Source organism: Pterocles gutturalis, unplaced genomic scaffold, assembly GCF_000699245.1.
Source record: "Pterocles gutturalis isolate BGI_N339 unplaced genomic scaffold, ASM69924v1 scaffold816, whole genome shotgun sequence".
Classification (NCBI taxonomy): domain Eukaryota; kingdom Metazoa; phylum Chordata; class Aves; order Pterocliformes; family Pteroclidae; genus Pterocles; species Pterocles gutturalis.
Window position 1 is genome coordinate 11,901 of NW_010102619.1, and position 18,323 is coordinate 30,223.

The 18,323-nt window shown below is 45.9% G+C and overlaps 1 protein-coding gene across 1 annotated transcript in view; it reads right to left on the reverse strand.

The window, feature by feature from the left end:
- The window catches only part of LOC104471105 (vang-like protein 1), a gene marked incomplete at its 3' end in the record, with an annotated part of 24,239 nt that extends 9,061 nt beyond the window's left edge, over window positions 1-15,178 (reverse strand). The window contains exons 1-3 of the mRNA XM_010086334.1: window positions 14,885-15,178; window positions 12,981-13,107; window positions 9,582-10,189 (exon numbers count right to left, since the gene is read on the reverse strand). Coding sequence (XP_010084636.1) covers window positions 9,582-10,189; window positions 12,981-13,107; window positions 14,885-14,967 — 818 coding nt within the window. The remainder of the gene's footprint in view (window positions 1-9,581; window positions 10,190-12,980; window positions 13,108-14,884) is intronic.
- Window positions 15,179-18,323: the final 3,145 nt, after the last annotated feature.

The window sequence follows — 18,323 nt, forward strand, 5'->3', positions numbered from 1 at the left end:
CATCACACTTTTCTTCTGCCACCACGAGCCTTTTTAATCCTTAAGTAGTTAAAAAGACTGCAGAAATTGAGCTGGGCTAAATAATCCAGGAAAAAATATATACACACAAACTATAAAGCTACATAAATAATAGAGATATAGACTAGCAGTTCCACCATTCAGATCCCTGTGCAACCAGACAAGATTTCTTTGGGAGGGGTGAGGAAGGATCAGACAGTTGACAGGATGTTTTTTTGTAGCAGCATGAGTTTAAGAAGTGATGTGAAACTATGATCAAACATTTATGTAATTGAAGGGTGTACTGTGTATTTATGAGGGAAGCTTAATCTCATTCAAAATTTTCTACACACTTGAGGTTAATTTAGGATTTAAGGAGTTTGAAACAAATTGGGGGGGGATGGGACGGGACAGGACAACACCAAGGTGTGCTTTACCTTCTGAATACAGGAGTTGGGAGCAAGACCAAGAGCTTACCCTGCATGCAAGAGTGAAACCAGCACTTATTGGAGACACGTAAAGGATGAAATACCAGATTCCTTCAAGCCCTGAACTACAGGGCACCCACTAGCCTCCAACTTGAGCTTGTGCCTTGCTCCAGCGCTGGGGAATCCTGAAGCAGCCGGCACACACGGTAACCTGGATTACCACTTCCAGTCCCTGGGAGCAGCATAATCTGTGACTGATGCATTTCTCTTCCCAACGTACACGTATGCTATGTCTCTGATTAGTCTGAGCCTCAGAAGAAAAAAAAATGCAGAAACTGGCAAGTATGGCAAGAAGTTTATAAGAGTCTACATTTTCAAAAGATAATTTAAAGCCTGACTATGTATCAAATAAGGCCAGAGTCTTCAAAGAATTCTTCAAGCTACATTAACAGTCATGGAGTAGCTAAGGGTGGGGTGGTTTGTTTTTTTTTTTCCTGTTTGGTTTTAGGGGGGAGGCACAGTTGGTTGCTTTTTTTTAAGTGAAAGCTAAGAAATCCAACTTTAATTCTAAAGAAACAACAGAAAGAAAGTGTTCAAAGCTTCTACTGCCAGCAAAACTTCAGTGCTGTGATAGGACTTCACATTCAGATGCTGCTGCCATGAAACAGCATCGTTCAGCTCTTGTTCAAACGGCAGCCTGGTAAGGTGCTCTCTCGGGAAAGAGGACCACGTCTTACTTGACCCCCAGCAGGGGACAGGATTAATGCAGCCTGACTTTGACAGAATTGCCATTTGAGTCAATACAGCAGCCTCACCTTCTTCTAGGATTTCTCACACAACACCTTGGAGCATTATTTCCCTTCAAGCCTACGCAAACAGGCCTGAAGGGCAGCATCCATGCTACCCACTAGCAGACCCTTGCACACAAAGGAATATCATCTCTCAAACTACAGCCCAGCATCCCTCTGCCACAGGGCATTCCCCACCCAGCTCCACCCCAGCAAGCTTTGAACAATCAAGAGTTGCCTCATTTTAAAGCCAGCACCCAGCGGCCATACAAGCAGCACTGGGGACACAGGGACATGGTCCGTGGTTCCGACCTGAGCCTCAAAAATCCAGCCCCAACAAGGATGCAGACAACTTTCTGCCAGGACTTCAGGAGCACAAGCTAGAGTTGTCAGCCCCCAAACCAGAGCTAAGTCCTTACTGCTGTGGCAGGAGCCTGTCTTGCTGTCAGCCAGGGAATAGCTATCCCCAAACTGTCAGATGGGGTCCCCACTTGACCTAAACTGCACAAGGGGAATCTAAGCACAAAGGCTCATTTAAGGGGAGTGAGTGCTGGAGGGAGAATCAAGTTATAAGCGAAAATATTGCCCTGAGTTTTGTGCCAAAAAGAAAAAAAATTATTACCACCCAGCTCCCTATTAAATCTTCCTTATTCCTTCAGCATAGGGTCAGGAATTAGCTTCCAGATTTCTTGGACATATTACTTCGTACCAGAACTGTAAATTCACAATTTCTTGCACTTTTAACAAAAAGTGAGCCTCCTCACCCCCAAAGGGCACACAGCTCACTCCTTTGCAGAATATTTGTATTTGATCATTTACCACAAGAAACAGATGTCAAAGGTTGACGGGGTGGATTTTTTTCATGGCATTTGAAGATAAAAGTATCTTCAGGGCCACAGAATTTGTTCAGCAGCTTAAGAAGACCATCTGTCGCCGTGGGTGGTACACACAGGCGATCTGGAGGGCACCAACAGCAGGGGAAAATAAATTACATGACAAACCCCTTAAGTACAGGGTAGGCTGAAGCACATGCTGTTCTTCTGCTTCTGGGCAGTGTTGATTTTGAAAGACAAACCAACAAGGGAAATCCCTGCAGATGAACCCAATGGCATTTCCTCCACACCATCTCTTTCAGAAGGACAAAGCCTAACAGCTCCCTGTCAGGGAGCAAGTAACACCATACTAGCCAGGGGGATTAATAATTGACAGTGGGCCCTTCAGTTACAAGTAGGCTTGTAAACTTTTAAAGGATTAAGTATTCAAAAAATGTGAGACTGCTCCAGGGTATAACAAACCCCCTGTACCACTTGCCATTGCTGCCTGGTGCATTTGCAGAAGCACAGTATGACTGGTACCTGGACTGTGCTCCAGTACACTCAACTCCACCCTCCTCCCAGTGAAAAGTGGAGGTGGTGGGTGCACAGGAGACAGTGGGGGTGATCAAAGATCAAGAAGAGCACATGCAGAAAGGCAAAAGGCTAGGAAAACATGCCCCTTTCAGAAAAGCAGAGCCCTCCCAGCCTTTGGAGACAGGCTTTACCACATCAGAAACTCACAGATGAGTTGTGTATTCAGTCAGATCCTGACAGCCCATCCTAGACTTTCCCCTCCCCTCTAATGAGAAGCATCTGGCACTCCTGGAGTCTGCTGTTCACTACCTTCACAAACAAACATCCTCTTAGTGAGGTGTTGCTCTGACCCAAGTAAGATGTCCTAGCTGGCCTTTGCTGACAACACTCCCCATGCACCATTAAACAGACCCTTGTAAAACAGAACAAGGCACCATTGCCATAACTCATCTGGAGCATCAAAGGAGACTGCTCCCTGCCCAGCAGGCAACAGCACACATTTTTTCAGAGGCTAATGGTAAATTCCCTTCTGCAATTCCACTCATACCCTCACAGCAAGAGCAATCAGGTGAACTGGGCAGCAGACACAGGCAGGAGGGGGGAAGGTATGGCCTGCGACTAAGAAAGACTAAGAAGGTGGTTGGAAGTCTTTTCCCATTGTCATTATTAGTTCAGCCTGAAGTTAGACCTTCCTTCCAGAAGTGTTTGAAGGGTGCTAATGCTCAACTCCTCATGCCATGCAACTGTGGACAGAGTTCTGCAAGCTCAGGAACAAGAGCACGGAGAAACAGCCCAGTTACAGAGATGATGAGTTGCAAAAAGGTGGTTGTAAACACCCAGTTATGTGAAATGCTGCTGGAAAGACACTGGCTTGGAGGTCACAAGTCTGACACCTCTCAGTTAGTGCTAAAGAAGCTGCCCTGGAGCAGATAGCTCAGCTTTTTCAGGGGCTTCACACTTGCAGATGCAATTAACACCCATTTAGCCAGCTATCCCAGAACTTCTTGGGAGAAGAGCCTGTTTAATACTGGTGCTCACCAGGTTTGGTGTTGGGCAAGGGGGCGGATGCCATAGGACAGTCACACATGCACCTCGAGGTGCCTTGTACAGATTTCAGGACACACAAAATGCATTCAGGAGTAAGGCTAATTTCACACAGGTGCAGGCTCTGGCAACAGAGCTGCTCTGCAAAATCACTAGTCTATGGAACGTGCTGTTCTAGGAAGCTCCTGTAATCAAGGCAGCAAGACAGTTACTAAGATGTTTTGCTGCCACACAAGGTAAAAACCCATTAGCTCCATCCCTTTCATCATAGTGTTTATAACTATGGAGGATGGTGATGCTTGAAGAAACCTCAAAGATAAAGGAGGGTCAAAGTAATTCCTCTAGTGCCTGGGAACACAGACCAAGCAAACCATGCAAGGTAGAAGGAAGGGACACACAAGCCCAAAGTGCCTCCAGCAGGATTTATCTGGGCAGGTACAGCATTGCACCAGTGTACACCAATGCTTGTTCTGCAGTCCCACTTCTGGTGACCCAACTGGGAACAGAAATAGCCCACAGGTGTATGGGATTAGTCACACTATGAATGACCAATGCAATTAGACACACATTGTGAAGTTCCTTCACCAGAAAGCAGCACAATTTCAGCAGCTCTTGTCTCAATCACGGGATCCAGCTTCCAAACCCGTGGTTAAGCTGATACATTTCACCACACTAGAAGCAACAGTGTCTACATGCCACAGAGACTTTCCTTTTGGGGGGCAGGGAGATTTTAGGGCAGCACAAGCTAGAGACAAGTGCTGACACAGCTCCAGGCAAGATTGCTCTGCAGAGTTCAAATGTTGACCAGGTATTCTTAATTAGACAAATTTCACCCTTGATAAGGGGAGGCATATTTGAGCAACACCTCCCTGTTGCAAGATCAGATGTGCAAGGTTTACAAATGCAGGCTGAAGTACAAAGAAGCTTCTTCCCACTCCTCAGCCCTCTACGCACTCCTGCACTAGGGAACGTGGCACCAAGGGACACAGACAAGAGAGTGCTCATCAGATTAGATCAGTAAATACTGACAGCCTAAAGATCAGTTTTACAAGCAACACGTTCAGTAGATATGGGTCTGCCAACCCAAAGCAGCTGGGTCAAACGTGGCATCAGCTTCCAATGTGCAGTTCTGTTCCAGCTCTGATTTGTACTGAAGGTAAGGGCTCAAGCACCCAGAAACAGACACTCTGCTGCCTCCAGCTCAGCTGGGAGACAGGCTGAATGTTTTCCCCTTCCACAAAACACATATGTATCTACTTTGTTTTGTGAGCATGTACAAGGCACGAGATTTCTCAACAAGATATTGATAGTTCCTGCAGGGAAGGTACAGGCTCTTCAGAGACAGGTACCTGTTTTGAGGAAGCAGCTGCTCCCTTACTGGATTTTTAAACCACAGTTCAACAAACATCCACCCAAATGCAGACGGGTAACCTGGGTACAGGAAATGTTCTAACAGACTTTTTCCATACAGAGCTGATATTTCTGAGTACTAAGCTTCCCTTGATTAGATGGACAGAGAACATCAACCACCTCACCACCGTCTGCAAAAGCTGTACCCTAATTCCAAAGGCATACAGAGGCCTCCCTACTAGGTTCCCAGACAGCTGGTTCATAGGCAAGCCCAGGACAAGAAGGATAGAAAAGCAGACTGAGGCTCTCAGTACTTCATATAGCCCGACACATGACAAACTATCATTGCCCTGCTCCTCATATCCCTACTGCAGGGATGAGCAAAAGGGAGGAGAAAGACCCACTCTCAGGCATTTCTAACCTCAGAAAACCAAGACTATACCAGAGCCTATGAGTACCATCAGTAATTACCATGTGTTTGAAGCCATTAATTTTCCTGAGCTGTCTAGACTAGCAAAACTCCAGGGTGGGGAGAAAGTACACACTGGAGAGGAAGGGAACACATTTAACACCCTAACTACATAAAAGGAGGGCTTTCTGCAGCAACATCCTTCTTACATAGTTTCTGAGACATCCAGAAGGAACTGAGCTGTGGATGACAGGTGCCAACAGCATCCCTATCCGCAGGGACAAACTAAAGCTGCAGGGACAAACTAAAGCCTCAGCTCATAAAACTATCAGCCTTTCAACAGAAAGGCTATTGAGTGTCACTCTCCCCTGCCTTTTTTTCCCTTTGTTGTTGCTTTCAAAAGTCTCGCCAGCATCCCCACCCAACCTCTCCCGCATTTTCCTAGGCTTGACCTTTCCTGCATCTACTCTACTTACCCATACATACTGACATAAAGCATTCCCCCTGCATGGCAACCCTTCCTACCAGGGGCAGCAGAGCAGTCAGTGAGCTGAGACTTGGCACCACATTCACTGGGACTCCAATTTAATTTTTACCTCCTCCCCAAGCTCCTGAATCGATGCCAAAGGGAACGTTCATTTTGGCAGTCGAGTCTCCCAGAAGAAAAGTTACAGCCAAAGTGCTGGGGGTGGGACCAAGCCAGCCTATTAATAGGTTGATTATAATAAGAATTTGGGGAACTACTCACAAATATGTTTACCCTCCTGGACCTAGGGCCCTCAGGGGTGGAGTGGAATACCTAACTCAGCACTTTCAGCTTCTTTGCTCTGTTTGGAGCCAGGGATGGTGGAAAATCCTGTCTGTACCCTGCCTGGCAAAAACATGGTTTTCCAGAAAGGCAGCTGAGGTATTGTTCTCTTCTCCCCCCAGAAAGCCTCATACTTGCATAGCAGCTCCCTCGCCCTCATCAGAAAAGTCCTGGAATTTGAAAGCTTCTACTTTGGATTAAAAAGGTTGATATCAACAATTTTCCTGGGGAAAATCCAGAGCTTCTCCAAGAAGCAACACTGAACGAGGTAAGATGCCTCAAGAGCCTTTTCCCCACCAGCTTCTCTGGAGCACACTGAACTGCTGAGGAAGACAGCCAATGAGCAAACCTTTTAAAATACTTGAGAGCATGAAGAGGACAAGAGGCTGGACTGAGACAGCAAGGTTTTGATTTCAGGAGGCAGTCAGTTTGCTATAACTGTTAAAGCATGCTTCCTCCTTCCAGGCAGCAGCCTACAACCTACCTAAGACCCCTTTAAAAGTACTGGGGTGAGGCAAGCATGCATGGTGGCACACAGAAAGACCCCAAAGGCAGCAACAAGTAGCATATGCATACTCCATCATAGCTACAACCACCTCTCCAGCACACCCACAAGGCTGCTTCTCCAGTCTTCCTGAATAATCCAAACTGTCCTTGATTTTTCAATCAACAGATGTCCCGTTCCAGCCCGGTGCCTCAGCCGGAGAAGCAACCAGAGGCAGAGGGCAGCGCCCTGTCATCCCAGCTGACATTTCACCAACAATCATATAAAAACCTTTATGGAGACTTTACACAATGATGCTGCAATGTTTAAGTTATCAAATTCCTAATGTTTTGCATAAAAAAAAAATCTTGCAACCCTAAGCCCGTAGAAGTTGAAGCTGATACCAACTTAATTCACTTCTTACGGTGTTTATCATGTTGAGGACAACACTCCATATCAAGACCAGCAGCTCTTACCACTGACACACAAATAACTCTCCCTGATGCTTACAGCACAAGGAAGAGAGAGAGGGAGAGAGAATGAACTCTCCCATAGCTGGGAAACACTTGGCCACTGAGCAGACCTACACAGTGCCATCTTTACATTAGCAAGGATGGAAAGACAACACAGGCTTAAAAACGTGTGTCAACACATGTTACACTCATCTGTCAGTGAGTAAGGAAAACTCAACACTAGTTGACCATTACTAGACACACTTGACCAGACTGTTCTGTAATACAAGACACTGTACATGCTGCAAGGTTTGGATTCAATATGCCAAACAAAATTGCAATCAGCTTGCCAACAAATGAGAAGTTATTAATTTTTCATACATCTTGGGTTTTTTCCTGGGTTTTGCAACTCTTTACTGCCCTTGCACCACTCAAGACATTTCAAAACCTTGCTGCAAAGAGAATTGGAGAGAACACTGTTTCTAACACATGTGCTATTAAATATGTAGGTCTTGATTCTCAAGCAAATTCTTTGCCTCTGATGGCAAGATTACTTACATGGTTAAAGCCAGGCATACAGACTTTGGCAGGAGTAGAATCTTAATCCCTCTGAAGACAAACCCACAACCTCCCACCAAGCAACCAGCAAACTCTCTCAAACCAAACCTGCACGCTGTGTGTGTATGTATAGGTATATACATACACATACTGAACTTTCTGTACAGAACTCACTTGAGAGAACTGCCCTGGCACACGCCAAGGCACAAAGCTGTGGCACAGGGGAACTCTTCAGCAGCCATTTCTCCACCTCCCTAGACTCAAAGGCTATACTGGATCTGTCACTTACCACAGAGGAATTTTTAAATCAAGGAAAAAAAATGGTTTCACAAGAAAACCAGCAGAGATTAGTTCATTTTTTTTTTAAACCTGAAGGTGATCTTTCATTAAGCCAATGGGAGCACTTCCGTTACAGAAGAGGGGCTCCCATTGACATTTTACAGAGAAGGAAAATACAGCAGAGTCCAGACCCATTTCATTCAAAAGACCTTGAGTTCTTCCCTTAAGCCAGAAACAGCATCAAGGAGTCAACTCCCAGACTTGAGCTTCAACCACTAAATCTGCTTCAAAGCAATTCCATTGCTAAGCTAATGGCTGCAGAAGACTGTTCCTCCATCCACTTAAACCAGCAGACACTAATCCCTCCATCTGCAATAGATACGCATGCCATAGGGGTCTGGACAGGATAAGCAGAACAGATGTTTAAGTGCACATACAGTCTGGGGAATCATCTTTACAGCTCAGATGCTAGCTTCACAGGGCACAGGAACTAAGAGTTTCTAGAGAGCTTCGCAGGACACAAGAACTAAGGAGACTGAGACAAGCGTCCTTTGTTGTACCTTTGCTGAGAGAAGCACTAATCCTAGCAGGAAGGCTGAAGCGGGCATGCATGTGTCATACCTACGGATATTGCACAGCTCCCGAACACTCACAGGTACCTCTGACCCAGCAAACTGATCCATACCCATGGCAAAAAGAGCATCATGCTACAGAACCAAACCAGGATCAGCATAGCACTGCTAAAAAAATCACCTACACGTGCCCCAGTATTCATTAAAAATATTATTCCTAAATGCCCAGACTGCTGAGAGGTTTTTGGGTGCGTCAAGGCAACTGCTTCAGAAGGAGTAAATGCTATTTCCCTCAAGCCAACACAAAACTGTGGAAAACCACTGATCTTAGGAACAAATAAGTTGTCCCCAGTCACTGAAAGCAGCCTTCAGATCCCAGGGCATAGCTTTCTGACTAAGCCCCTCAAGGCAGCCCGTGCTTGTCACAGTAACAGACTTCAGAGCACAAACACCTGAACGCAAGAACTTCAACTGGCTGCAGAAGGCACACACAGCATCCAAGTGACAGCGCTCAGCCTGACCCCAGGGATGTTTATTCGTGTTCCTCGCATTACTCTTGGCTGCACAGGGCAATGAGGATGAACAGATGATTTCAGCAGCACGTTAGGCTGCTGCACACTTTCTCACAGAGGGCTAATTACTTCTTCCTGCAGCCCCTGCCACATGGGCTGGCCTGCTGTCAGGAGGCTCCGAGGAGCGATGCTCTGCTACGCATGGCCCAAACGGCTGCTCTCAAAGTGGTGCCTGGACCCTACAGCCAAAGAGCACAAGCCAGCCCCAGCCACAGCTGCTCCTCCAGTAAGAAGCCAGAGCAAGAAGAGCAGAGAAGGATCTTAAAGATCTCATCAGGCTTAGCCTAACAACCAGCCTGACTCCTCCGAAGCAGGGACAACCCTTCCCATGCTCGCAGAGGTTCAGTTTGGTAACTTTGGAGAGATTCTTGGACTCCTCTGAGGGAGGATTCAGAAACTGTCGTTATCACACACACAAAAGCAGCTGATCCTCCGTGTTACAGCACAGCCACGCTTATCCATCGTGCTGGACTTCAAGGGCTTGTACCTACCTCAAGTGCCCCAAGCTGTAGTATCGCGACTCTCCGTCCGTTGACCGAACCACCTTGACAGTGAACATGGGCTGCAGCTGCCGCAGCTCCAGCAGCACGATGGCCAGGTAGTGAATGAAGAGCAGAGCATCCACCAGAGACACCGCGTACTGCACTATTCCTTGGTAGTTGGTGTCCTTTGAGTCCAAGATGCGAACGCCGTAAAAGAGCCAGTAGGAAAACACAAACAGGAATATGAGGACCAACAGAAGGACCCGAAACACAAACACCCTTGGTATATCTGCCTTGGGCTGCCGGAAAAACAGAGCCCAGGTCCCAATCAGAAGAATGAGGAGTTTAAACGCCACAGAGATGAACAGACCCTCACAGGCAGTACCACACGGCTCCAGATCATCCCGCCACAGGATCTGGGGTAACAGAATGAAGGCGATGGGGGTGAGGAAGACAAGGAGTCCAAGAACAGCTGCCACTGTTAAGCCCAAGTAACGTTTGCAGTCCAAACCAACGCTGTCCTCCAGATCCTTACTGATCCGAGCAATGTCCTCCTGGGAAATGCTGTGCTCAGAGGTGCCTGTGATTGCTGTTGTGGTCTCACCCCAGTTGTCATCCTGAGGGAGGAAGAAAGAAACAAAAATAATATTGAAACAATCAGTTTATTCCTTCCAGGTCTTATGTTTTTCTTGCCTGGAAAGAGATTGCTACAACAGACTTAAGTCCCAGCAAAAAAAAAAAATAGCAAAAGCAACATCTTCAATATATTGAATAATCGACTCTGAAAATTAACAAAGGTTTGGAAACAACAGCAACTTGTCCAAATCAGTGATTATAAACGTTAGGTGTTAAAAACCTGTAACTGTACATCAGGTAGCTCAACTTGCTGTGCCATTCACTGTATCCCAGAGATTCCTCTTCCAGCACACTTAGTGAGTAATATCACATAACTCTTGGAAACTGCAGTAATCATCAGTTCCCATGTGCAGGGCAAGGACTAGCACTCTCCCAGCCTACAAATTCTGTGGTGCAAGTGCACCACAGAAGCACCTGGAAGGGAAACTTTAATTTCAGTCTTTCAAGCCAGTTGTTGTTACACAATCAAAAACATGCTCACACATTATTTTTCCATCTGTAACAAAAACAGCCGCACTTCCAGCAAATTCCTCCACTTTGTTTTCTTTTGTTCTCCTCTACAGTAGCACTGCCCTCAATAGCTGAGATATTCTAACAAGGTTAGTTAAACCAACAAATACTAAGTGGTCAAAGAGGAAATTTTTGGGTATGGGCCTTTAAATTTAGAGGATCCTAGAATACCAAATAGCTTTGGTATTAGAGTCCAGGACATTGTCAGAAGCCACACAGCCACAAAGAATCTTACCTGAAATACAACTGCCATATAGTCAAGCTTCAGATTACATTACATTTTCTGAAAGTCTCCTTTTTTCCCTAGCTAATATCAGAGGACTTTTGCAAACTAGTTCCCACATCCCACGATTCCTCCAATTGCTCCTCCCTGGTGCTGGCACGGCCAAAGGGTTACACTGATGTGTATGGATTTGACTCACAGCTGCTGCTGGAGTGACTCATGCACATGAAGACTGCTGATGCTTCCCACACATACACACCAAAGAGTGGCAATGCATGTGTTTTGTTGCTTGGCATTTGAAACCTTGTTAGCTGAAATGCTCACTCAGAAGCACAAGTTTTGCTCTTCCCCCTACCCTCCTGAGCCTATCTTCTGGTGGCCTGTGTCACTAATAGGATTTACACCTTCCTCCAGGCTTTTGCAGCTAGACGTGGTGATCAAAGCAGTTTGTTTTAAAGAAACAGGCATAATTTTAAACTTTTATTCACTTCTTTAAAAGAGTTAGAGGAAAGAGTCTTCAAGAATCTTTGTGAAAGGAGTAGACGGAGACAGCGTGACTACTTTTAACAACTCCAGGGATTTAACTTCTAATGCACTCCAAAACATGAATACCTCCCATGCCTAGAGCAGTGGGGTTCTGAGACAGACCAGCCACAAACAGTCAGCATCTTGAACTAATATGAGAGTTTTTTGAGTCACTTCTCACCAAAACAGAGGCCCCAGAAGAGATATCTGCATTGCAGCATGTCCTGAAAGGCAGCATAATCCTATCACATTTTCCTCTTTGCCAGCGTCTCCAGTAAAGCAATATAAGCATTTCAACTATTTTATGTTTATGCATGAAAGAGCTCTGCATAGTTTCTTCCATTTGATGGACTGAGAAAATGGGCAGAAGAGAGAAGGGACAGAAACACCACAGCAGCTTAAGGCTACAGCACATAAGACAACAGGCAACCCTAGTACCAATCTACCCCTTATAATAGCTCTTCCCATTTTAAGCACCACAAGCAAAAAATCATGCAGTTATATGGAAAAATGAGTCTACATCTCCAGCGGTACAAAGTTTTTAGACCCAACTCAGGGCACCCTGCTCCCTATGAGAAAAGTCTTGCTCAAAGATCAACTTATTTTGGTTTGATTTTAAGTCACATTGAGGAGGTCTACATGAAAACAAGGTCTTAAGAATTCACCAGCACCTTTAGATCTATTCGAAGTAATACCTGGGACTCATGAAGACAATCGTCTGATTACAGAATACCAAACAGCAGTACACGAAGTGAGCCCACCTGTAGCTACATGAATACTATTACAAGTACTATCATACACAATTTGGGTGGAAACTGGGCATCAATCGTTTTTGGTTTTTTTAAAGGGCAGAGGTGGAGCCCCACAGCCAAGGATTAACACAGCACAAATCCAACCAAAACATCCCGTGTTCTACGTCTTGAAGCATCAGCCATTCTTTGAAAATGAATATGCACATTCACATCAACTGCTAGAGCTGAGAGAGTATCAAATCCATCCTAGGTGCAACCTAAAGCTAGCATTATTCCATTCTTTATGTAACCCAGTGTTAATATACCAGCTTTCACTGAGTTCACCCTCCTTCCCAGCTATTTCACATGTTTTATATTTCTTGCCTAAAAAAAATGGTCCTAATGTGCTTTACACAGTTACTGAGAGCAAATCCTGCTTAAAACAAAAGTGCACATACAGGTGAAAGGACCTGAATAACGCACAGTGAGATGACAGAAAAAAAGATGTTTCTATAGAGCTTGGCAGATGATGCTCTGGAGACAGAGGCAAATTAGTGCCCCAGGAACAGTCACATCAGCACTGGTACTGACAAAAATAATGCTCTCAGAAAAAGGCAAAACTGACTTGAGACATTGGCTTTATGCATGAATAAAGAGTGTCCATAAGTTGTGATTCTTTACTAACAGCATGTGAGCAACACTTTTTTTTCTACTGGTGTGCTGGTAAGTCATACACTCTGTTCCAGAAACCCCACTCAAGGTTTGCTTTCACTCCCTCCTTACCTGGCCCTCTTCTGTCCGAGAGGCATCATTCCCAAGCAGCGGCTCTGCAGGAGGTGTCTGGATAGTGACGGACTTCTCAGACCGACTGCCATCTTTGCTTCGTGGTGATTTGTGCCTGTCCCGGCTCCTTTTCCAAATAGAGCAAGAGGAGAATAACATTACCAGATAGTTTCTGGAGCAGGGCCTGGAACCTGCTACACCCCTTCCTGCCGCAGATACCCTAAGCACTAGGTTGTAGTCATGCTTGCTGATCTCTTGATCAATATTGACTCAATCTGTGACAAAACAAGCTTTGGAAGAGGTAGAAAGGGACCTTGCCCAGAGCAGCCTACAGCCTGGTGGCTGGGACAGTCTGCCCTCCCGGTGGTTAGAGAGGGGAACAAAGGGACAGGGGTACGTCCCCACCATCTCATCTTCTCTTAACACAGCTTCTGTCAGTGCTGCACTTGAAAGGGAAGCTTGTGTTCTCCCAACAACTGGTAACTCTATTTGGGATTAGCTCGTCTACACAGCTCTCCACCTGCAATACAGTCTCTCACAGGGAGATGTACAGTTAAAATTGATCAAGATGGCTTTAGTTCCTGCAAAGTAGGGTCTTGTCAGCTAGGACCTTAGGACTGCAGGACAATTGGTAAAGTTTATTTCCACTGGTGAATAATCCCCAGTTAACATCTTACAAAGGCAGTACGAACGTCAAGGATATCAGGATAGTGCTTACTTCCAGAGTACCCTTGTAGACCTCGTGGTTTCTCATCTGAGAATGTCTCAAGATGAGTTAAGCCCCAGCAATCTGCTCAGCAATATTTTCCTCCCTGGACAGGAAAGCAGCCTTTGCACTGGAGACCCTCACTGTGCTCAGTGACCAGCTTAAAGCTCAGGAGCATCCAATGTCCCAGCTCTGCTCTCTCTCCATTGCATCTCTCTTTGAATTACCAAAACCCAAAGGTTTCATGGGATGAGAATTTGTCCTGTTCACAGTAAGAAGCTCTAGGATTTGGCATGTTGTTTTGGGAACTCTGAAGGCACCTTTTCCATATGGCATTCTAAGCTTCAAAGGGCAATCCATACTGGGGAGTGGGGGCATTACAGAAAAGAGAAAAGGCAAACAAGATGTTTTACTCAATAACCGGACTGCAAGCAAGAAGGCTTCATTTCATGGAAGAATTCTTTTTCCAGCCACACAGGATAATTGCTTCTGAAATGCAAAGTTATTTTGGACCAGCTCAGTTCTGAGTTGCAAAGACTGTAAGTGGCACACATTTCACATGTGAAACTAATGCGAAAAGATTAGGGGGCGGGGAGAAAGGATAGTGTTTCCAAGTAATCAGAAGTTTTAGAGCAAGATGGTTTTTGAGGCTGCTGAACTACCACACCAGAGATGACTTGCTATTCAAGTTCAGAAAAGCCTGACTTCTAATCCAATCAATGCTGATAAAGACCTTGTGGACTCAAGCACCACTCAAATTCTATTAAGAAAACCCAACACACCAGCAACAGAGTAGCCAGGAGGACAGATAGGAAGCCTTACTGTTACACAACAAAGAAACAGCATCAGAAGAGAAAACAATTGACAATTATCAGTTTAAGAAGTCTTTTCCACAGATCTTCTACTCATCCCTCGTACTTTAAGAGCAGAGTTAAGTGATCTTTTCCTTCTGCTGGGACTTTCACAATCTTTCTGGCCATACATGACCTCAGTATGCATCCAACGGGCGCTGAATATCATTAAACTAGCACCACGATCGCTTCCAGTGTCCTCACGGGGCTCCTCAGGAGGACTCTCCACATTTATCTCCCCCAGACTTGTGGCCTCACTGATTTCATCCTGACTTAAATTTTTTTTCCCCCCACAGGACATGCCCTAGCTTAGATCAGTAAGTAATTAAAAATAAACATTTCCTTACCCTTGTCTGTGGGCTTTTTTGGAGTGACCTGAGTAGTGGGAGTATCCCGAATATGTCGATTCTGTATCCATTGCAGCAGACATCGGGTCTGCACGGACGGGGCACAGTTTTTACTTAAAAGAGGAGTTCCTGGCGCTCCTGAGGTGGAGTCCGTGGTGAAAGTGCTTTTCTGGGTACTCTTTGCTTCCCAGTCATCAGTGAGGTCTGGTCCCCAGGGAATGAGTGAGCTTCATTTACAAGGAATTCAATCAGAGGGGAAGGAAGGGAGGGTGCTCAGCTCCTCATGATCGACCTAAGGAAAGACGAACAGGCATGGAAGTGAACTCTAAGCAAAGCAACATAGCATTCCTACTGTGGCAATTCCCTCATCCCAGCCACCTGTCACCACCCACCATACTGTGCCCAATTTGCAATCTCATCCTGGCCAATATCTCTTTCCAGTCCAGAGAAATACATGCATTTGTAGAGTTTTAAATAAGCTGATAACATACCTCTGTTTTGCAAAGTCTAGCCCATTCACCTAAAAATCCAGAAGAAACAGCGTAAGTGTGGAAAAGACAGTGACTTGGAGAAGGCTCAGAAGCCTAGATACAGAAATCCACTCCCAGAAACTGCACTGGGCTTGACTTCCACATCCCCATCTCTTCACTTGTGTAATGCACAGCCCAAATACCCCCAGATTCAGAATGGCAGCATCATAGCCTATATACAGGGGAAAGGGGCGGGGGGGCCGAGGGTGACTTTCCTAGGAGAAATGCAGGAAAGGAACAGACCACCATGTCTGAACCTGCTTTGTTTTCACAACTGCAAGGTGTGCCCATTTTACAAGCTATTCAATCAATGGCACCACAAGCACCTCCCTTTCTTTGTAACCTTCGCCTCCAGAAGCTAATTTGGGCCTTGAAGATTTGAATTTTATTAAGAATCATATCTATATATACACATACTAATAACACTGGGGAGAGTTGATTAGCGATCACACCTAGCTTATATGGGCCAATACTTCTTACAACAAGCTTTTGTTCCAAATGGCAGTATAAGTCCCACCCATAAAGGGCAGAAGAGGCTCATGTTTTTTTGGAACAGAAGCAGGGCGACATCAGAACAATTCCCAACAGTTACATGTCAAAAACCCTGAACCCTGTAGGGAAGAAGGGTAGACACCAACCCGCTTTCCAAATCCACATCCTGCGTCAGGTGAAAAGAGAAACAGAAAGGGAGTTAGTCACTGGTTTGGGAAGCGCATGGAAGTGGTGAAGAGGGGCAGACAGAGGGGGTGCAGCTATGGACAGAGGTACTTTGGCACAGGCCAGCGTTTGGCACGAAGAAGCACTCTCCCATGCCTCCTGCCAACACTGGTGGAACAGAGGGCACAGCCATGCCATACTTTCAGAGCCGGCAAAAGATGACTTTAAAATTAAATTAGCACTCTCTGCTATTTTCTGCTCAAAGCAGCTTTCAAAGCTGTTAGCAATAAAACAGTCAACCACTGCCTTCCATCCTCTCCCTCCCCAAACAGAGAGGGACAACAGCAGAAGCTGGGCTTTGTACTTGGCCAGCTATTCTTTCCAGCCATAAGATTGCTCCACTAACACCTCCAGAAAAGCTCGTAAGGGAGCAGAAAGCTCTATCACACACAAGCCACGCCAAAGAATGAAGACTCTTCCCCCACGGGGTTCCTTGGCTGGCGATGCAATCTGCAACAACGTAGGGCAGCGTTCCCACTGCATCAGGAGCTGCAGGTATTTGCACAACACTTGGGCTTGCCAAGGCTCTTGGAAAGGAGAAGACAGGGGGAACCTTTTGTGTACATGAACTCCCAGGCTTCTATGGGCATATCGTGCCTCAAGAAAACTCCTTAATGGCAGCAGAGAATCTAGGAAGGACACATGAGAATGGGAACACGAGGCCTGGCTTGGGAAGGGAGGAACAAGGATGAATTTAAACACAGCAAGACATAAAGCCAAGGCATGGCACAGTTTGGAAAACGGCTTCATTACTGTAGCAGGAATAAAAATCCCGCAGCCTGGGACACGACGTTAACATCTGTTAACTCCCTAGACTTGCACACAGTCTCTAGCTTATAGCTCCAACAATAGGCTGGGACTCATTAAACCTGTTTTTTGCCTCTGTCCTGACAGGCAACCTTGGAAAAGTCCTTCTTCTGTGTCTGTCCTCCTCCAGTAAATGGGGGTGAGGCTGCCACCACCCCCCTAGCTTCAAAAAGCGCTAGGATACCAATAGAGGAGATGGCTACGCAGGACCTTACAATCATTAGGCATTACAAACCAGAAACACCCTCAGTTGTAGAAAAGGTGAGAAAAAGTATTATAAGCTTAAACCACTGACTGTTCACAATGTTACTGGAGCCCCTTTGAGAACAACCACTATCTTCACAAATACATACCACCACATTGCACGAATAGGAAAAGCAAGGAGAGCTGCCGGCACACATCAGTAAGGGTTATGCATTTTTCCTAGGCTTCTGGGAAAGTAACAACTCCCAGCCCTTTCCTCTAACCACATAACAGATTTTTTTTTTTCCCCCCAACTCCCAGACAGAAGAATCAGAACCGAGACAGGAGCAGAGTCCCTCATCTGCCCTCTCCCATTGCCAGCAGCACAGGGCCACGCTTCCCTGGAGGTGCTGGAGAATATTTCAGCAGGTAGAGGCTGCTGTGGAAATACACAGGCTGCCTAGACAGGAATCAGGAGCAAGTGGTGCCCATCTGATGGTGGGCGAAGCAAGGCAGTGCTGGGCACAGAAAGCAGACTCATGGGAAGACCAACACACGAACACCAGGACAGGCTGGATCATGCCAGCTTCTGTTTTCTGTGTAAATAAGAGCAACAGTTTTGACACAGCTCTGTGAAAAGTCAACAAGAAGGGCCCCAAAAAACATTAAGCCCCCTGGATTGTTGTCAAAAGCTATACGATGAACTTGGGGACTCTGCACCACCTCTTGGCCCCAGCTGCAGGATACACTGGTGGCTAAGCAGATCCTCCTGCCAAGGCAGTTACAGGGCTGCTGGGAATAAAATACTTCTGCCCAACTAAAACTGGAAAAAGCAGATGATCACTAACTTTGGTGCCCAGCTGAGGCTGATCTTCATCCAGGCTTCCTAAGTTTGGCCAACAAAGAATAGCCTGGGCTGCTAGCTAGACACCACTGCCAGTCTGAGCAGGACACGATGAAGAAACCCGAGGGAGGAGAACAGTCCAAACACGTGCTCCTCATACCCAAACCAAGCAGCTTATCTACCTCCTGGTTTATTTTACAGCAGAAAGGGGACCAGCCTTACCCCAGAAAAGCTTCTGGAACTATTGGGGAAGAGGTAGGAAAGGGACCAAAAGACAAATAACATGCTAAACTACCTCTCTGGGTTGGAGCTCTTTCAATGGCATAGACAGAAATCAAGCCTGGATTAGCCACCACCC